The sequence below is a fragment of the Macrobrachium rosenbergii genome, chromosome 51 (assembly GCF_040412425.1).
Source record: "Macrobrachium rosenbergii isolate ZJJX-2024 chromosome 51, ASM4041242v1, whole genome shotgun sequence".
NCBI lineage: Eukaryota > Metazoa > Arthropoda > Malacostraca > Decapoda > Palaemonidae > Macrobrachium > Macrobrachium rosenbergii.
Window position 1 is genome coordinate 66,673,327 of NC_089791.1, and position 21,829 is coordinate 66,695,155.

Here is a 21,829-nt window from a genome sequence, read left to right on the forward strand (position 1 = left end):
TCTCAGCATGGCCCCCTTTATAGGAGGAATTGTACCGGGAGAGACGACGATGGTGCAGCAAGGGGTTGGGCTGGCTGGAACCAGCACGACAGGTTGAGCCTAGAGGAGGCTGGCCCACACAGACTGGACAGCTCTGAACTACTGTCTGGGGATGAGGCCTCCTTCTCCTGAAACGCTCTCTGATCTACCCTGGGAACTGCTAGCCAGGAGTTTTCCGCTTGAAGGCGGAAATACCCCACCTAGCTCAGAGGCTCTGATTAATTTAGTAGCCTTCAGCTCAGGACCTTCGAGACTTCGCCTCTGGGAAGAGATTAATCCTCTAGATGGAACTCTTCAAGGAGCTTATTAGGGGCTCATGACTAATGGTGGCATCCGCGAAATGAATTTATGCACTCCAACTTTGCCACCATGAAGTCAACAGGTCTGACTGAAAACCTGCTAACAAGGATTTAGCCAGAACTCGAAGAGCTGTTCGTCTGCGCAGGTGACGCGACCGCCTCTGACAGACACAAGGACTCAAAGACCGGCCCAGTCTTGTCCTCTTGCCTCGAACTCCGCTCTTCAGGAGAGCCTCTGGAAGTTTGGGAAGCTGCTCACTGAATTGCGAGGACGCACAGAAGGCATCTAATTTACCCACCGTAAAGGTGGATGGGGCGGCCCTCCAGAATTCCTCACCTCCCGGGAATACCAGGGATGTGGAGTCCGTCTCCCCGAAGCTGAGGCAAGGGTTTGCCTTCGGAGCAGGCCTGGGCCGCTGCCACAAAGCAACTTTATTCAGGCAGGAGGCAAACTTGGTCTCCTAAGGAGAACATCATATAGTTGCCCTTGAACGAGGAGTTTCAGATTCTCCGCTGCAATTCGTGAGAGGCAGCAGAGCCGATTGTGCTTGGTCCCTAGGGAAGATCACCGCCTCCTTTGGACCTTATCTGATCGCACTCCAGGCTTCTCCCGCCAGCCTAACGAAGCCTGCAAAAAGAGGTCAGGAGGGAAGAACTCCAACTCTCCAGACGCCTCGTGCCCAAACCTCGATAGTTAGGGTATCTCGCGGCGAATGGCACGGAGAGCAAACGCCACGTGGTTTCCAACGTCAAAAGGAGGGAGGGAAGCAGTATCAGGGATCTGATAGCTAGGTCCGGCACCGCCGGAGCGCGCCATATCGGCGATCAGATTCTCCTGACTCTGCAACCTGTCGGCAAGCTTAGAAAGCTTGGAATCAACCTCCGACGAAAATCCAGCCAAGAGCATCCCAGCAAATGCCTCAGGGTCAAAGGGAGGCTGGCGAGGAGGGCTGGGTCTGGCCGCCCTCTTACTCGCTCCTTTGCCCGAGGTTCCAGCTTTGCTCCCGGAGGCCAGAGGTGCGGAAACCTTTGCCTTCAACGGGGGGAAGGGCGATGCCTTCCGGGAAGACGAGGACTTGAAGCCCTTCGCCTTCCATGAAGCCTTCAACTTGGGACAGTAGATGGAGCACTGTCCTCAAGATGGAAAACTTAGAGAAGCCCTGGAAAAGAAGAGGTGGATGAAGAAGGAATCAAAGACGCACTACTTCCGCCGCCTCACTTACCTCACCACCTACCTGGTCCTGCTCAGTATTCATGGGCTCCAGGTCCAAGTCCAGAGCGGCGACATCCTCCGAAACCTCCGCGTAGAGGGTCTCATCTATGAGTGGCTGGGTCACAACCCGGATCTGTTCGATGATAGGTGCGGCCACTTCAGCTGGCAGCCAGCCGCAGCGATCCGGGGCTCCGGGTAGAGAAGATCTTCACTTCTCACAGGACGTATGGCTTCCTCGACGGAACATTTCTCCCAAAACCCAGCCACCTAAGCGAGGGGACTCAAGAGACTCCTTCTGGAGGACTCGGTCATGAAAAAGGGGGTCAAAGGAGGCTAGAAAATACCTTAAATAAAATAAAATGCAGAATATCGCAAATATTGTAATATGGAAGGTAGGAAACTAACATGCGGGTGGAAAGCAAACAGCTTACCGACTCGTCCTGGGTGCACCCGCAAAGAGCGAAGCACACCTCGCAGCCCTCCGGGTGCCAAACAATCAAATCATCAAGTCGGACCGCACAACCAGCGTGGGTCCGATACACCACATGACCATAGGGTTGTTGAAGAGTGGCGGTACACCCAGGCTCCTCACAGCAAACAGTCTGTAAGTGAAAACAGTAAATGAGCTTACCTTCCTAAGAAACTTAAACTAAGCAGGCAAGGATATTTCAGTTAACCACCGGAGTACTCCGCGAATGAAAAACCTCGCCAGAGACGCCTACTAGTAACTAAATTAAGGTAAGCAGGATAAAAAACCCCCCCGACTGCCAGAGTATACCGGCGGAACGAGGGAGCCGAATCAATGGGACCTTCACCGCAAGGGATGCCGGGAACAGGACGGCGGAACCCAGGGGTGAAATCACCGGACTCTATGACCATCATGAAATAATAAGTAAATAATAGATACATATTCGACGGCGGAGTGAGCCGCCGGAAAAATAAATCAGTGAATATCTGACAGCGGTGTCAGCCGCCGGGCAGTAAATAAACACACACAAATCCACAGGCGGGGTGAGCTGGGAAAAAATATAAACATATATAAGATGGTAACATAATTGGTTAACAAAAATATATACAAACTCCACGCTCCTCGAGTCCGGTACCACCTCACTGGGAATCTCAGACCTTATCAGAGAACTAAAGAAGGGTGAGGCTGTCAAACACCACGATCCACCCGCAGATAAGCTTCAGTCAACCCAACTAGAGCATCTCGAATCACGATGAAACAAAGAACAAGGCTTCGAGAAGGAAACCCTGAGAAGCCTGGAGAACCTGCTCAATCCTAGGAGAGCGGGTAACCAAGCATCGGCCCAGCAACGACACCTGAATCAGCTCTGAGATCCTCAACCAGGAAAAGATCCACAACTCGAGTGAAAGTCTGACAATCGGTTATCCACCCGCACGAGGATGACGAGAAGCTGGACCCAAAACAGGGTAGGGGGAGGGGTGGGATAGGGAAGGGAGTAGGCCAGAGCAGAGGCAAACAGGAGACTGGGGAGAAGCTCACCCGCTCAACTGCATGATACCCAAAATCATGGCCTACACCTAAGGGAAAGGGGGAAAAAACGACTAAGACCTCTGTACTCTCACCTATACACATAGACGAGCTTCATGGTCTATAAAATGGAGAAGGAAAGGAGGGAAAAGGGAACAACAGGGAGAGAAATTCCTCAGTCGAAGACCAGCCAGAGCCGAACGTGTATGAGTAAGCAACACAAGTGGAGGAGACACACCCACGAAAACTTCAACCCCTTCGCTGGGTAGAAAGAAGAGGGAAGAGAGTAGGGTCTCACCCAACACCCAAACAATGACAGAGGAAGGCACGACAACAGAAATTCTCAACCTGCTGACCTCTCGCATTTAACCTAACTCAGGGAAGGTGAGCAGGAGGTCAGCAAGCAATAAAGCCCAACGCATACTAGGCTAAGCAGCATAATTAACCAAATAAATCACCAAATGTGTGTGAAAATAAATAAAATAGTTAGTTATAAATGATTTGTTTAACCAGACCTCTGAACTCTTTTAGGGTTCTTCTCGGGCTGGGAAATAAATAAAATAAAATAAAATAAAAATATACTTGTGTTTGGCGCATAGCCTAACCGAGGGAAGCGACAGGATGAGCCTGACATCCCCACGGAACTAGGCAAGGCAGATAACAGCATGATGTCGAGGCACCAGCAAAATAATAATAAAAAAATTATAATTATAAAGCTATTGTCCAAGAGGAAACATCCTGGGGAGATGCCTAAGCTGGAATATAACGGGAACCTGATGCGGGAAACCCGAAGACACGGATCAAAAACATTATCAGAAATGAAACCAAACAACCCAGCTTAGAAACCACCAGGATGAGACCTATGGGGAAGATAAGAAATGAGCCGACAAGAAAAAACCCAAACAGAACAAGCTGAGTGACAAACTCGCGGGACAACATGGTTGGCTGGGGACAATCAGAGCATGATGTCCAATTGTTAAAAATAATAATAATAAAATTATACTATAAAGCTGGTTGTCCATATGAAAATTAGATACGGGAATATAACGGAACCCTAAGGTGCGGAACAGCAAAAACTTATCATAAAGTAAAACCGAACAACACAATAAGATGGTGAGACCTTGGAACTTGGAAACGGTAAAGCTGCTGGGTAAACCTCGCGGGACAACATGCTTGCAGATGAAATTATAGGGCAAAACAGCCAACAAAACAGAAAACAAAATCGTAAAGATGACATGATGCAGAAGAAAATGCCAAAACACAGTTCAGATGGCGGAGTGGCCAGAATGGCCTGATGGCGCTGGTGAGCGTGAGCGCTGGGCGCTGGCAATGCACCTCGCTTTTCCCGGGATCTTGACATGGGATGCCCATCAGTGTGCTCTGTGGTTGTGATCCTTCACTCACCTCTTGGTTATACAGACGCCTTCATTGAAGATGCTCGATCTGGGGTAGTAACCCAGCATTCCTGGAAAGTTTTTTTTCTGGTATATTTAGTAATATTTATACCTAGAAATTCGTGTTAGTATGGAATTTCACCGCTGACACGGGCTGAGCTCAGAAAATATTTTCAAATCATTTAAATTTTTGTTCACAAAAAAGAATTTTAACCAGATTACACATTAGAAATTAAATAAAACAGGCACTTTTTAAATCCCATAGAAGAAATGATTTTGTTTAGAAACTTTGAACTTAAATATGGCTGAACCGAGCACATCTTTATTAGTTCACACAATTTTATTAACATAAGTAAATGGCATAAATTTTTCTTTGGTAAAATTTTGAAATAAAGGGCCAATACAAAATGAGCTGGGAATGGTGTTTAGACGGTACACAGTTCTGTCAAAAGTTGCTTATAAGGACTCTCAGTGAAATCATGGTTATGCTGAGATGTTATGATATTGGATAAGTCAGCTAACCAGGAAACTATTCATTAGGCTGAGCATTTCCAGGGGGCCTGGTTCTACATAGATATATCTTTTATTCATATCATGATGAAAATAAAAAATAAGCTACCAATTTGTCTTTTGGCCTTGGTTTTCAGTTTTGGGACTTAAATTTCATTAACCAGAAAATGCAAGTTTTAACTAAAATTTCAAGAAGTTATGTTTACTCAAATTTTTGACAAAAGTCTCTTCAGCCAAGAGATGATGGTTTTACAATGCAAGGGAACGTCCTCGACTTATCAAGAACAGTTTTAGAAAACCTTAACAGTTAAGTTGAACTACCTATTAAACAGGATGTCAATGACAGAAATGTCATTTAGACAGACAAAAGATGTAGCTTATAGAAGCCACAACAAAGAGTCAATCTGAGGACTATATGTCTATAACAGCAGTAGATAATATAAATGTAAAAATTAAAAAGCATGACACTATGAACAGCATTCAGGGTACCATTGTGCTTCCTGAGAGCAGCGATGAACCAGTTGAAAAGAATATTCTCTTGGACTCTTAAAAAAAGATATCCCAGAGTCCAAGATTGTGAGGTAAATAATATACCGAGTAAACAAAAAAATAAGAAAATGTTAAAAATCACAAAAATAAAAATTGAGGGTCAAGATCTACCCCGAAAAATAAAAGTTTTAGGTCAAAACAGAGAAATAAGGCCCTATGTCCCAAAACCACTACAGTGTCAAAATTGTAGTAAATATGGGTATACAAAAAAATATTGTCGAAACGAACCTGTATGTGCTTATTGTGGATCTGAAGAACATGCCAGACATGGAACTGCAGCGAACAAAAATGTGGGCAGAATCATCATGCAGGATCCAAAGAATGCATGTATTACATATACAATACAGAGCTGAAAATGCTACAAGAAAGAACAGGGATGTTTATTAGAGAGGCTAAATTAGAACTGAAATTGAGAGGAATTCAGGGTCCTGCTAAGAAACTGACATATGCCTCAGTAACAAGAACTAATAATGAAACAAAAATACATACAGATAGAAGTAATAAAATGCAGGAAAATAAATCTCAAGAAGAAAATAATGCTTTACAGGAAAAAACTAAAATGGTAAAGAATCAATAAACAGGCACAAGGGATATGGGTAACATTTTATCAAACTCATTTAAATGTTAATGCAAATAGCACAAGATGATGAAGACTACTACAGAAGAAAGAGAGGAAAGTAGTGATGGAGTGGAAATTAAAGATAAAAAAAAGGCCTTTGGAGAGAACACCACCCAAAACAAAAAAAACCAACTATAATTAGAGCACATCTGTTAAACCAAAGACAAAGGATATGAAGAAAGAACCAAAACAAAACTAAGAATGTACCTTTATCTCCTAAAATAACAGTAAAACCTATGGATACAGATATCCAAAACACTGAAGTTGAAGATGATAATGATTATGTTAAGGGACAAGAGATTACTCCATCACCAATAATTGGTACAAGAGCAAATGAAACAAGGAATGTATATGAAAACACAAGTGGATGTAATGATTGTTTTGTAGAATTGTGCAATAATAACAAAAACATAGAAAAAAGATGGTTTGACAAACATTATAAGAAATTTTATGAAATATAGAAAAAAAAGAAACCTCAGATTTGAGTACCCGTGAAAAAGGATGCATGTGCATTGAGCACTTAGTACATTATAAAGAAAAACAAATGGCAAACTAATGTATACTTACTTTGAGTAAAATATTAGAAAAAATCCAAGTTGATAATATAAAAAAAAGAGTAAAACTTGATCTCTATAATAAAATATTTTCAATAGCTGTATTATACAATGGAACATAAATGGTCTGCAGACCAGATTACACCTAGGAGAAATACAACAATTACCTACTAAAAGAGTATGAACCAATGATATTATGTTTACAACATGCCAACAAAACAATATCAGCAATAGGTAAATATACCTTAGCATCTACATCTAGAGAGGAGGAAGGAAATTTAGGTACTGCTATATATATGTACATAAAGTATGTTATGACAAAGTACCTGTAAACTTTACTGATCTACAAATATCGAGTATTAGAATATGAATAAAAAACGATAATTGTTTAATTTATAATTTATACAACCAACCTAATTAAAAATTATGACTTTGAAAAACTTAAAGAATTACTTGATAATGTCAAGGAGCCTACATTAATAGTAGGTGACTTTATTGCCCACAACCCAATGTGGGACTGTAATTGTACAGATTCATATAGAGGAGGAAGTAAAATAGAAGAATTCATAGATTCATATGACATGTGCTGTATAAATGATAACGAAATCAGCACATATTTTTCTAAAACACATTGAACATTTTCCTCAATCGACTTAACTTTATGTACAACAAAAATAGTTGACAGATTGGGTTGGAATACAGCTGACGAATTGCATACAAGTGATCATTTCCCAATATTAATTTCATTATTACAAAATAATCCCACCAAGCACGTCCCTCAACATAACATTTATATAAAGAAGATTGGGAGCAGTATGAATTCCACACTAGGAGTATCCCACCATTTGAATATTTAAAAGACCCTAATGAAACTAATAAATCTCTTGTTGATTTCATTAAAAAATGCTGCTGGTAAAGCAATACCAAAATCAAAATCTCATCCAACAAAACAAGAAGTTCTATGGTGGTCTGAAAAACTAACAGAATTAATAAAAATAAAACACCAAATTGAAAAAAACATGAGACAATTATCTGCACGCATCCCCGCTTATTTTAATATTCTTATTCTTTTGCTTGTTGCTATTTTCATATTGATTGAGAGCCCTACCTATAATTTTTAGGTAGCATTGTCATCCATGACATTTAAGCTACGATACTGTATGAAACACAAGACAATAAATGATAAATGCACTGCGATGTCATGTAAGGAATGAAAGAATATAATTTATATTAAAAATTTCATGCTTATTTCACTGTACATATTTTAGCATTAAGTTTACTGAAGTACATAATTCATATATCATTATAATCCTTAAATCATTGGCTTGATGATGTTTAGTGATGAAATTGAGAAACACTACTTTTCTTTGGGTAAAACTGAGGTGTATTGAAAGTTATAACTGAAATACATATTTCATGAGGGGAAGTTGCAGCGTAGATGTTCACTCAGTGATGGCTGGAACAGACTGACCAGTTTCCAGCCATGTGACTGGCTGATCAATGGTCAGTCAGAAGCGTCGTAGGAGACAGGGTTCAATATCAGATGCATGGGTGGTGTGAATTGATAATAGTAACAATGAAAAGTGCTCTAAGAATTCAGACAAGTGATTCTCCAACAAAAAAATTATTTGAATTAAGAGATGTATTTATAAATAACCACCCTCCATCTTTCCCAGTTAGGGCTAGAAGATTGTTGGAGTTGCTGAATATAAATATACAAGTGCCTTTAATAGTAAAATCACCTGGACAATGAATAGAATGAGAATTTGTTCATACCTGAAATATTTATCAAAAAGTTACCCATATACACCAGAACACCATAGACAACATACAATAGAGCATATAAACAGAAAAGGTCCACATTATGCAATATACTGTATACAGATGAATCTAAATCAGAGCTGGGATTGGGATATGCTGCAGTGTCCCAAGACAAAACTTATCAATTCTCACTATCTAATAGTGCTTCAATATTCACAGCAGAATTGTGTGCAATTGCATCAGCTATAAAAATAATTAAAGAAGCACCATTCAATAATTTTGTGATTTTTAGTGATTCAAGAAGCGCTATAGAAGCTATTCAGAGTTACAAATCAAAAAATAATATTGTACCACAAATTAAATTATTTCTTCATAAATTATATGATAATGGAAAAAATGTAGAAACATGTTGGATCCCTGACCATGTGGGGATCAAAGGAAATGGATAGGCAGATAAAACAGCCATAGAAGCAACCCACATGACAAGATCAAATGTGAATATCCCTGTTACTGATTATGTAACACACATAAAGGTGGGTGTTATAAACAAATGGCAACACATATGGAATAAAGAACCTGAAAATAATAAATTAAAACAAGTAAAACCTAAAGTTGAAAAATGGAGCTCATCGTATCAGGGAGAGAGACATCCACAAGTAATTCTAACACGTCTCAGAATAGTCCATACTCGCCTGACACATGGACAATTAATGAGCAGCCCACGTGGCCTGGCTTCAGAGTGCTCAGAGTGCAAGGTGATGTTAATGGTCAAACATGTATTGTGTGAGTGTCCAAAATATGACCAACAGCAACTGTCAACTTTTGGGAATAAGTCAATGAAGGAAATTTTGTCAGAATCTTTAACATTTTCAGTCATTCCGATTTTGTTGTTCATGAGGAACTGTGATTTGATAGAAAAAATATAAAAATAAGTAAATAATAAAAGGAAAAAATAGCATTTGTCAAATTTAAGTTTAAATTTAAAAAAAATATTAATTAACGTATTATGAATTTTAATATACCTTTTTAGTGTGGAAGCATGAGTAAATGTATTTATTGTGTGCATGTGTTACAGTTTGAGAACATGTGCCTATGTGGTATTTTATCCTAATCCTTAGGACCAGTCCAATAAGAGCTGAAAGTAAGCTCAGTGGTCTGGTTAAACTACTTAAATACTACTACTTCACTTCTCACTGATTCTAATGGATGTTAAAACAGTGTGAAAATCTTCCAGTGCCTTTGAGACCTTTTCTAGTGACTGGCATGGTATCGCGGAAGGATGCATAGGATTTTTTTCCTACTGTCTCTTCACCTTGTAATAAGGTGTAGAGTTTTTTGCGGAGCCAGGGGGTACAATGTACCTGAAGTACCCACCACTCTGGATGGGTTGTGGTTTTATCTCAGTATAGGTGACAATGTTGTCTGGTTGTTTTTATTTTGGTGCTTCACCCAGTGCAAGGGTGGGCACCTATCATGCTTTGCTAGCCATCGGAGTACTTCCTTCGTTGCAGAGTTCCCACTAAGTAGGAGGCAACCCATGGCTATACCATCATGCCACTATGAGTTAAGATGAGCACCAACCAGAGGCAGTATCTACCTACAGTAGCTCTCATAACTGATAAGTAATGACAAGCATTGTTTATCAATGCTAGCAGTTTTTTCTATTTCAAATTCATTACTTATCTTAATGTTTTGGAGTAGAATATTTACTAACATTCCTGCTAGGTGGGGGGAACTGGTCACCTACACAGATGTTTGAAGTGTTGCCTGCGAAATTTTGAATTCAAGCTGCCGTGCAAGTGAACTAATAGCTATGTAATTACTTGGTAAGTACATATAAAACTTTATTTTATTATAAAAATGTCATATTTTTTTAAGAAAAATTAATTTTTAAGTACAAATGAATAAAAAAGGGCAGAAATGTTAGTGAATAAAAATGACTCATCTAAATTAGCAATAGTATCTGAGGTCAGTCACTTGCCCTAGATTCTGAGATTCAGCTGTACTTGCCTAGTAATATTGGTGGGCTGCTATTTTCTTTTTGCTTTTAATTTGATCGAAGCATCTGGAATGATTTTTTGACCATGTAAAGTTCTAATTGTAAGTAGTTTGTTAGTTATGAAACAATTTGTTTTTAAATATTGTACAGTAATGTATATATTTTGGTGTTCAGTGTGCCTAACATTTACTTTGTTTTAGATGAATCCAACATTTTCTTATGTTTATTGTTGAAATGCACTGTATTTGTACCTTATTTGATAAGTGATAATTAGATATGATTAAAAAGAGTATTCATATTTTTGTAAATATTTGGAAATATTTGACTTAACTGAGAATCCTGTTTATTTATTATTTCAGTGGTCTAAGAAATTTTGAGTTCACAAATCTGGGGTACAAATAATGCATAAAAATATTGAAAGATACATCCTTTGATTTTCTGTTCTAGAATGGATTGTTGAGATTGCATGGAAAGTCAGTGTGGTTTAGAAGAAGACAAGGCTTACAGGACCATGCTAAGATGCTTCATTATCTAGATACTGCAATATCCAGGGAAGAAATTGATTCACTGAACTATGATCAATTAAAGTCTGTAAGTAAAATAATTCTCTTTAATGTTTTAAGCTTAAGTTATCATTTTTTGTGCACAGCTTATTAACCCTTAAACGCCGAGCCTCTATTTACAAAAACGTCTCCCGTATGCTGGCGGCATTCAGGAGTTAACAAGCGGAAAAAATGTTTTTCAAAAAATCACAGCACGCTTAGTTTTTAAGATTAAGAGTTCATTTTTGGCTCCTTTTTGTCATTGCCTGAAGTTTAGTATGCAACCATCAGAAATGAAAAAATATCATTATCATATATAAATATTGAAATGTATGAGAGCGCAAAAAAATTTTCATATATAATTTTATACAAATCGCACTGTGAGCAAAACGGTTAAAGCTAACGGGTTTTTTTTCTTTGTATTGTACACTAAATTGCGATGATTTTGGTATATATAAAAATTGTAAAACGATCAAAACAACACAGAGAAAATATTATCACAAAATGATGCATGAATTGTAACGCACGGACGTAAAAATGTTTTTTCAAAAATTCACCATAAATCGAAATATTGTGCTAGAGACTTCTCTTTTGTTGAAAAATGAAGCTAATTGATTGAATATTACTAGACTGTAAGTGTTTTAGCTTACAATTGCAGTTTTCGACCATTTCAGTCGAGTTAAAGTTGAACGAAAGTAGAACTTTTTCTGTTTATCGTGATTTATATGAAAATATTTCAAAACTGATAAAAGCTACAACCATGAGTTATTTTTGTTGTACTGTAAGTGAAACTGCGCACATTTTCATATATAATACTTTATGTAACGACTAATATAAAACGGTGCAAACATTACGACAACGTGACTAAAAGAATTTCTGAGATGTTCGGCCGAGTTACTGCGGACGTAAGGAAAATGTTTTTTCAAAAAATTCACCATAAATCGAAATATTGTGCTAGAGACTTCCAATTTATTGCAAAATGAAGGTAAATGATTGAATATTACCAGAATGTAAGAGTTTTAGCTTACAATTGCGTTTTTCGACCATTTCCGTCGAGTTAAAAGTTGACCGAAGGTTGAAATTTTGGCAGTTATTGTGATTTATGTGAAAATATTTCAAAACTGATAAAAGCTACAACCATGAGCTATTTTCTGTTGTATTCTACATGAAATTGTGCACATTTTCATATATAAAAGTTTATGTAACGACTAATGTAAACGATGCAAAAAGTTTTTTCAGAAATTCACCATAAATCGACAACGTTGCAAAATGAAGGTACATGAAGAATTTCTGAGATGTTGCGTTTTTACCATTTTTGGTCGAGTTAAAGTTGAATTGGCAGTTATTGTGATTTATAGCGAAAATATTTCAAAACGATAAAGCTACAAAAGTTATTTTCTTTTTTTTTTTTTTTTTCAGAAAGCGATGCAAAATCGAAATGTTGTGCTAGAGACTTCCACTTCCAATTTGTTGCAAAATGAAGGTACATGATTGAATATTACTAGAATGTAAGAGTTTTAGCTTATAATTGCATTTTTTTACCATTTCGCAGTTAAGTTTTTTGAAAATATTTCCAAACTAATAAAAGCTACAACCATGGGTTGTATGTTGCTGTATTTTAGGTTGAAATTGCGCACATTTTTATCGTGATTTATATGAAAATATTTCAAACCTGATTTGTTGCAAAAAAGTAAATGATTAACCATGAGTTATTTTCTGTTGTTATTTACATGAATGCAGTGCGCCCATTGCGCACATTTTTCCATATATAAAACTTTATGTAAAAGTGTTCAATCTCACTAATATAAAACTTCATCCTGCCTCCTTGTGCCATTTCAAACATTACGTTAACCCAACGTTGATGAAACGTCGACTACAAAAATTTTCGGTCGCCTTTGACTCGACCGAAATGGTCGAAAACGCAATTGTAAGCTAAAAAAAGTGTTTTTTCATTTGGTCAAAAATTGAAGTCTCACACAATAAATCGAAATGAAAAATTGTGCTAGAGACTTCCAATTTGTTGCAAAATGAAGGTAAATGATTGAATATTACAAGAATGTAAGAGTTTTATCAGTTTTGAAATATTTTCAATTGCGTTTTTACCAATCAGTCAGTCAACGACTCGAATGGTAAAAAAGTTGAGCTAAAAAGGTTGAATCATTTTCATTTTGCAACCAACTGGAAGTTAGCACAATGGTTTATTTATGTGGATTTTTGAAAAAATTTCCAAACTGATAAAAGCTTTACAACCACTGTTTTATATTAGGTTTGTTTTATGTTGCGCAATTTCACATGAAATGGTTGTAGCTTTTATCAGTTTTGAAATATTTTCATATATAAAACTTTATGTAACGACCGAAATAATATAAAACAATTATGCAAAACTTACATTCTAGTAATATTCAAATGACAAAACCGGAAGTCTCTAGCACAATATTTGATTTATTTCTGAGAAAAAAATTTTTGGCAACAAGAAATTTTCGTCATGTTGTCGTAATGTTTGCATCGTTTTGTAAGTCGTTACAAAACTTTTTATTCAAAATTCATTTCATAAATCAACAGAAAATATGGTTGTGCTAGAGACTTCAAAATTTCAATTTGACCAAAATTCAAAAAATGAAGGTTAAAAAATGATTGAATATTACTAGAATGTAAGAGTTTTAGCATCTCAGAAATTCTTTGCGTAATTTTGACCATTTGCGCAATTTCACTACAATAGAACAAAAATAACTCATGGTTGTCTTTATCAGTTTTGAAATATTTTGATCTGAATTGATAAATTTTTAACTCGACCGAAAATGGTCGAAAACTGCAATTGTAAGCTAAAACACTTACAGTCTAGTAATATTCAATCAATTAGCTTCATTTTTCAACCAGAAGTCTCTCGGCACCCAACAGACAATTTTCTGTGTTTGATCATTTTAAAATTTGTTATATACCAAAATCATCGCAATTTACAATACAACAGTCGGCGCCATTTAAGGGTTAATTATGCATGCTGTCATTTATTTAAATGATAATGATATTTTTTCATTTCAGGTTCTACTAAACTGGCAATGACAAAAAAATTCCATCTCTTAATCTTAAAAACTAAGTGTGCTGTCATTTTTAAAAACTTTTTCCCGCCATTTCCACTATTTCTGGAGCGTTTTTTGTAAATGACTTCGTTAAAGTTTTAAGTGAGCGTGATGGGATGGGAGGACGGCATTCCCTGTATGGTTAATGGTTTTGTATAGAAACATGTTTCCCAAGATTGCCTTGTTAGTTGCAGTGCACATTTGTTAGACCTTCATTTCAATTGGTTAATCTTTTTATGTTTGTGCCAGTTGTTTTTGTGTATGTGTGATTTATAGTGCATTCATTTATACCAGATCCAACAAGAGGGGCAATTCTAATGATGCTCCTTGACCTTTTGGGGACACCGGATGCTGTTGACATCCAGGAGACATCTTTTGCATCCATGGTTAGAAATGTTAGGGCAAGTCAGTACTTGGATAAGTGACCTCTTAGGAACTCCAGATGCTGTTGGCATCTAGGAGACATCTTTTGCATCCATGATTCAAATCTTGGGCTTGTGACTTCCTGTCCCTCTGCCTGATTTGTTGGGAGACCAACAGTGTATGAGCATTCCATTTCTAAGGACCCTAAAGGCTACCAAGTGCCCGAAGGCCTTTTGCGTTACCACTTAGGACCACCTCCAAACTAAATGCTAACAGCTTGTTTTTGATTCTGACTTGGCTAAGAAGTGGTGTCTAGGAGCTCCATTTCTTTTGACTTTATGTATGATCAGATGGACATACTCTACAGCTGACATAGTGGACAACAATACATTCCAGGGGAGATTTCATAAGGTCAGAGGCATTAGTCTGCCCTTAGCATTCAGGAAGAACCTGTCAGACAGGTACTTTAGGACTGGAATGCGGTTGTCCTTAGGTCCTCGGACTCTTTTTTTTTTTTTTTTTTTCCTAGGGTTCTGTGGTGGCTGCTCAGCAGTCATGTAGATCATCCAGCTCTTGAGGATAGGTAGCATTGCACCTACGGTGTACGGCTGCAAAAGAGGGGTGTGTGTGCAACTGGCCCCTTACCCTCTCTTTTATACCTTTCTAAGGGACAGTGAGCAAACTGTCATGTGTTGGACAGGCGTGCATGCAGGTGTTCTGAGTATCCTGTCTATAATCTAGTTGGATTGATAGATGGAACTCCTACCCTCTCTCTAGCAAGGGGAGAGAGGGACTGACAATGAATAGACCTTTTGGTTATCTTCAGTTTTATTGTCCAAGCCTATCTTCGAATCAATAACGTTACTTCCCACTTATTTGAAGGCCCAGAAGTCTGGCAGTTGAACATCACACACGTTCAATGGATCAGCGGCATGGGTCTCCTTCCTTTGATCTTACATGACCAGGAAGGAGGCCCCAGGTGAGCAAACTACCAGTCAGTTCAGAGATTTGCTAAGAATCTTCCCACCAAGGAGTAAGTCTACCCTATGTAAGACTGAGGGTTTGTATACGTGTAGAAACAAATGACAAATTTTTAAAGTAATTTGTATTTTCCCTAACATACAAACCTGAGGTCTTTACGTAAATGGCCCACCTCTAGCCACCCCTCATTCTGCTTCCTGTGCCAAAAGGTAAAGTGAATGCATACCAACTGGGTGGAGGGGATTCCTTCCCGTCTGTCCCCCCTCGATGTAGGACCACCTTGACGTGGTGAAGGGGCTCTTGAACCACAGGAATCAGTTCCTGGGTTTGGGTCCAAGAGTCCCATATACCACTATTTTTTTGGATTAATTTTTGCTGAATTTTCCACTTTCGCTAAAATTTATAGGGCCTGATAAATAGGAAAAGATATTGTAGCTTGTATTGGGTTTATATCCGAAGCTAAATAGTGTTAACTGTGGTGGGACCATCAACTGCCCAATAATGTTATGACCTGAAAGTTATCAGATTGATAGCTCAAAGGCGGAATTTTTCTTTAGGGCTAGACCACAGATTCCAGGGGGGCCTGGTTCTAGGGATACGACTCTTGGCATTCTATCTGGTTTGCCCATAATGTGATTAAGGTGGGGAGAATTGTATTCTTGTAATACTCTCAATCATAGCAAGTGGGTTTGGCTTACACTTGGGCCACTCTAATAATTTTGTGCCCTCCCCTGTGGGGTAGGGTAGGGATGCTGGCATTTTTATACTTTAATGTTTATGAATAGTAGTTGTAAGGATTCAAGTACCACTTGGCCCTTTGACGGTACTGTCCCGGCGCAGTTGATGACCGCTGCTCCAGTACAGAGCAAATCTGGCATGGAAATGGACAATTCTCTGAATAATCCAAATAATCAAAATCAGGGTGGTATTAAAACTTTAATACTGTATAAAACACCCAAAAAGACTAAATATCGATATGACCCAACCTTGACTCACTTCGACTCCCTCTTTTGGGGAGGAAGTTGGTCAAGATTTCTGACCATGGAAATAGAATAACAACTTTTCAGCCTCAAAGTTGGAAAACTACTTATTAAAAAGACATTCAACAACAGAAATGTCATTCAGACAAACAAAAGAAAGGACATGGCTTATAGAAGCCACAGCAAAAACCTATCTGAAGACTATTTGTCAATAAAAAGTATTGATAATGTAAATGTAATTATAAAAAAACGTGACACCATGAACAGCATTCAGAGTACTATTGTACTTCCTGAAAATAATAATGAACTGGTTGAGAAGAATATACTACTGGACTCTCTTAAAATGAGATACGCTGTTTGAAAGTCAAAGATTGTGAGATATCTATGCTGTAGTACAAAGTCAGCAGAATAATAAAATATTAAGAATTGCACAAATAAAATTTGAAGGTCAAGACCTACTATTTCTCAAAAAATAAAAATTTTGGCTAGATATACCAAAATACAGAACTGAGACCTTTTAGAAGACGTCCTCGAAAATCCTTATCGCTACAATGTCAAAATTGTAGTAAATATGGGCACATGAAGAAAAACTGTTGAAATGAACGTATATGTGCTTGTTGTGGTTCTGACAAACATGCCATACAATGGAAATGTAGTATGCTAAAGTGTGTAAACTGTGAGCAAGATCATCACTCGGTCCAAAGAATGCATGTTTTATATGTACAATACATGTACAGAATTAAAAATCTTTCAAGAAGGGACTTGGCTTGTCTATAAAGGAAGCTAAATTGGAACTGAAAGTGAGAGGAATTCAAGATCCGTCTAAGAAACATACATATTTTTCAGTAATAAAAACCAGTATTGAAACAGAAATGCTTACAGATAGAAATAACGGAGCACAGAAGAAAAAACCCAGGAAGAAAATGTCTTACAAATAAAAATTAAATTGGTAATAAATAAACAGGTACAAATGATATGGATTAAATTTTATAAAATTCATTTGAAGTATTAATACAAATAGCACAAGGTGATGCTAATATAGAAGTAGCAGAGGAAAGTTGTGATGGACCAGAAATTAAAGAAAAAAAGAGACCGTTGGAGAGAACACCACCCAAAATGAAGAAACCAGCTATTAATAGAAACTTTGGTTAAACCAAAGTCAAAGGATATGAAGAAAGAACAAAAACAAAAACAGGCAAAGAATATAGCTTTATCTCCTAAAATAATAGTAAAACCCATGGAAGCAGATGTCCAAAACATGGAAGAAATTGAAGAGAACCATACCTTAGATAACAATGATTATGTCAAAGGAGAAAAGATTACTCCATCTCCAATAATTGGTAGAAGAACAAATTAAAAAATAAATATACATGATGACACGTGGATGTAACGATCGTTTCGTTGAATTGTGCAATAATAACAGAAGTGTAACAAAAGATGGTTTTAGCAAACATTATAAGAAATTTTATGAAATAAAAAAAGAAACAACTGATTGGAGCACCCATGAAAAAGGTTGCTTGTGCATTGCACACTTAACATATTATAAAGAAATGCAATTAAATTGTGTGAGTAAATTATTAGAAAAAATCTAAATTGATAATACAAAAAAGAAAGTAAAACTCGACCTCTATAACATAATATTTTCAATAGCTATAGTATACAATGGAACATAAATTGTCTGCAGACCAGATTACATCTAGGAGAAGTACAAAGATTACTAAAAGAATATGAACCAATGATATTATGCTTATAACATGTCAACAAAACAATATCAACAATAGGTAAATACACCCTAGCATCTACATCACGAGAGCAAGAAGAAAATGTAGGTATAGCCATATATGTACATAACAAAGTATTTTATGACAAAGTACCTGTAAACATTACTGACTTGCAAGTATCAGGTATTAAAATCTGAATAAAAAAGGATAATTAATTAGTTTATAATTTATACAACCAGCCTAATAAAAATTGCGACGTTGACAAACTTAAAGAATTACTTAACATTTCCAAGGAACCTTTATTAATAGTAGGTGATTTTAATGCTCACAACTCAATATGGGACTATAATTGTTCACACTCAGATAGAGCAGGGAGTAAAGTAGAAGCACACTCAGATAGAGCAGGGAGTAAAGTAGAAGAATTTATGGACTTAAATGACATGTGCTGTATAAATGATGAAGAAGTTAGCACATATTAAAAAACACATGGAACATTTTCCTCAGTAGACTTAGCTCTTGTATACCTCAAATACAGTAGACAGATTGCAATGGAATACAGTTGATGACTTACACACCAGTGATCATTTTCCAATATTAATTTTAATGATCCTCCAAAAGCTGTCACTCATGATAACATTTATAAAGCAGATTGAGAACAATATGAAATGCACACTATGAATATCCCAACATTTGAATATTTAAATGACCATAATGAAACTAATAATTTTCCTATTGAGTTCATTAAAAATGCAACTGATAAAGCAATACTAAAATCAAAACCTCATCCAACCAGGCACAAAATTCCATGGTGGTTTGAAAGGCTAACAGAATTAATAAAAATAAAACACTCAATAGGGAGACGACTAGATAATTTAGATAGAAATTTCAAACAAAATGAATAAAACATTACCAATATTAGAAGGAACTTTACAAAAAATTACTATATTTTTATTAGAAATTGATACATTAAAACCTCTCTACAACAAATTATATGCAAAATTTAAAAAAAGAAGTAATTCAGGGAAGAATCATTTCATAGAGGAAATATGTCAGATCTCTCTAATAATACTCCCATACAAAAAATATGTGAAAAATTCAGGAAAATAAATGGTACCCATGTTAAATCACCTAGACATGCATGCCATATTAAAAGATGGGAAAAGGATATTTGATGTGAAAGAAATAAGTAATGTAATGGGAGAAAACTTGGCAAATGTAAGTACTGTAGTGATAATAATTTAGTTGAACCCTTCAGCACAAAGAAAAATAGTACAACTGTATAGAATTAATAACAATAAATTTTGAAACCATAGAATATATATATTATCATAGAAAATTTAATATGGAAGAGTTAGAACTTGCTCTCTTGAACAGCAATAACTCTGCCCCTGTAGGTGACAATATTTGTTTTGAGATGGTCTGCCACTTAGCACCTTTGGCAAAGTCATACGTATTACAATTTTCTAATCACTTATGGCTTTTAGATTTATTCTCTGATGAATGGCATAAAAGCTATAATTATTCCTATCCCCAAACCTGGAAAGGATCCCAGTAATGTAAACAATTACATACCAATTTCTTTAACAAATTGCTTATGCAAATTACTAGAGAAAATGGTAAATGCTCAACTAACATGGCACATTCAAGAAAATAAAATTTTGACTCCCACTCAGTTCGCGTCACAATGTAACAGATCTACACTGGAATCTTTATGTAGCTTAGAAGACCATATACGAAGAGGATATGAATGAAAACAAATTACTATAGCCATCTTTTTTGACACTGAAAAGGCATATGATACTACATGGAATTTATGCAATATTAAAAACGTTACATAAAAACAGTATCCGTGGACATTCACCCAGGCTTATCCACAACTTTTTGACAAATTGCACTTTTCAAGCGAGAATTGATGATGTATTGTTAAGTACATTTCCACTTGAAAATGGTGTTCCACAAGGAACCGTTCTTAGTGGGACACTGTTTATTTTAGCAATAAATGATATTAGTAAAAATCTACCTATTGGAATTAAAAGTAACTTGTATATGAATGATTTTGCCATATACTCATCATCTAGAATTAAACATCAGAATGAATCATTAATAAGAGCACAGTAAAAAAGCACGTAACATACATGAAATCTAAATGTAAAAGAGCATTAAATCTAATTAAAAAACTATCAAACACTACTTCGGGAATTGATAGACATACCCTTACTTTAGTGTATAAAGCAACAGTGTTGTCTATCATTGATTATGGAAGTGAAATATATGGCTCGTCATCAGATGCAATGCTGAAAACGTTGGACCCAGTTCATAATGAAGGCCTCAGAATATGTTCAGAAGCCTTTAGATCATCACCAATGTCATCTTTACAAGTTGAATGTGGTGAACTACCTCTCTCTCTCTCCATAGAGAGGTAGTAACAATGAAGAGTGCTCTGAGAATTCAGACAAATGATTCTCCAACCAAAAAAATTATTTGAATTAAGAGATGTGTTTATAAATAATATCCACCTCTTTCCCAATTAGAGCTAGAAGATTGTTTGAGTAGTTGAATATAAATATACAGTTACCTTTAATAGTAAGATTACCTCCTTGGACAATGAATAAAATGAGAATTTGTACACACGTAAAATATTTATCAAAAAGTTATTCATATACCCCAGAACACCATAGACAACATACAGTAGAACATATAATCTGAAAAGGTCCATATTAGGCAATATACACCAACATATCTAAGTAACAGTACGGAGTGGGATATGCTTCAGTGTCCCAGGACAAACTGTTTCAGTTCTCTCTACCAGATAATGCCTCAGTATTTACAGCTGAGTTATGTGCAACAGCATCAGCAATAAAAATAATTAAAGAAGCCTCATTTAATAATTTTGTGATTTATAATGACTCCAGAAGTGCTATAGAAGCCATTCAGAGTTACAATCCAAAAAATAATACATTAAACCCCCCGTATTCACGTTCTCACGATTCGCAGACTCGTATTCGTGGATTTCTCTGTGGAACGTATCTACCCATCATTTGTGGAAAATTCGCCCATTCACAGTATGTTTCACTGAGAAATATTCACTAATTACTGTATTTTCATATCATTTTCATGACTAAGTGCACTTTTTGTGATAAAAATGTTAAAATACTCAGGTAAAAGCATTTTGAGAAGGTTTTACTTGTGTTTAAACTATCAAAATAGGCAGTTCTAAGTGTTTTTATAGGGGTTTTAAGTATTCACGAATTTTAGGTATTCACGGGGGTGTGCGGTGCGCATCCCCCGCAAATATGGGCGGTTGGGGGTTTACTGTACTGTATTGTACAACAAATTAAGTTTTCACTCCATAAATTGTATAATAATTGAAAAAATGTAGAAATATATTGGATCCCTGTCCATGTAGGGATTAAAGGAAATGAAGAGGCTGATAAAGCAGCTAAAGAAGTGGTCCACATGACAAGAACTAATGTAAACATCCCTGTTAGTAACTATATATATATATATAAGATATATACAAACAATCTTTGTAAATAAATAGTAAAGTATAAGGAATGAAGAACCTGAAACTAATAAATTAAAACAGATAAAACCCAGTGTTGGGAAATGGAGTTCATCATATCAGAGAAGCATCACCATATGAGTATCTATAACAGGTTTTGAGTGATGGATGGGCAAACTCACATGAGTTTTAATATTACACATCATATGATTTGGATGAATTTAGTGGGGA

General features: G+C 36.6%; 1 protein-coding gene across 6 annotated transcripts in view; it reads left to right on the forward strand.

Moving 5' to 3' along the window:
• Positions 1 to 21,829, forward strand: part of LOC136833472 (LETM1 domain-containing protein 1) — a 414,955-nt gene that overhangs the window by 378,397 nt on the left and 14,729 nt on the right. For all 6 annotated transcript variants that reach the window (XM_067095677.1, XM_067095676.1, XM_067095671.1 and 3 more), the window contains exon 7: positions 10,880 to 11,023. In XM_067095677.1, the coding sequence (XP_066951778.1) occupies positions 10,880 to 11,023 (144 nt within the window). The remainder of the gene's footprint in view (positions 1 to 10,879; positions 11,024 to 21,829) is intronic.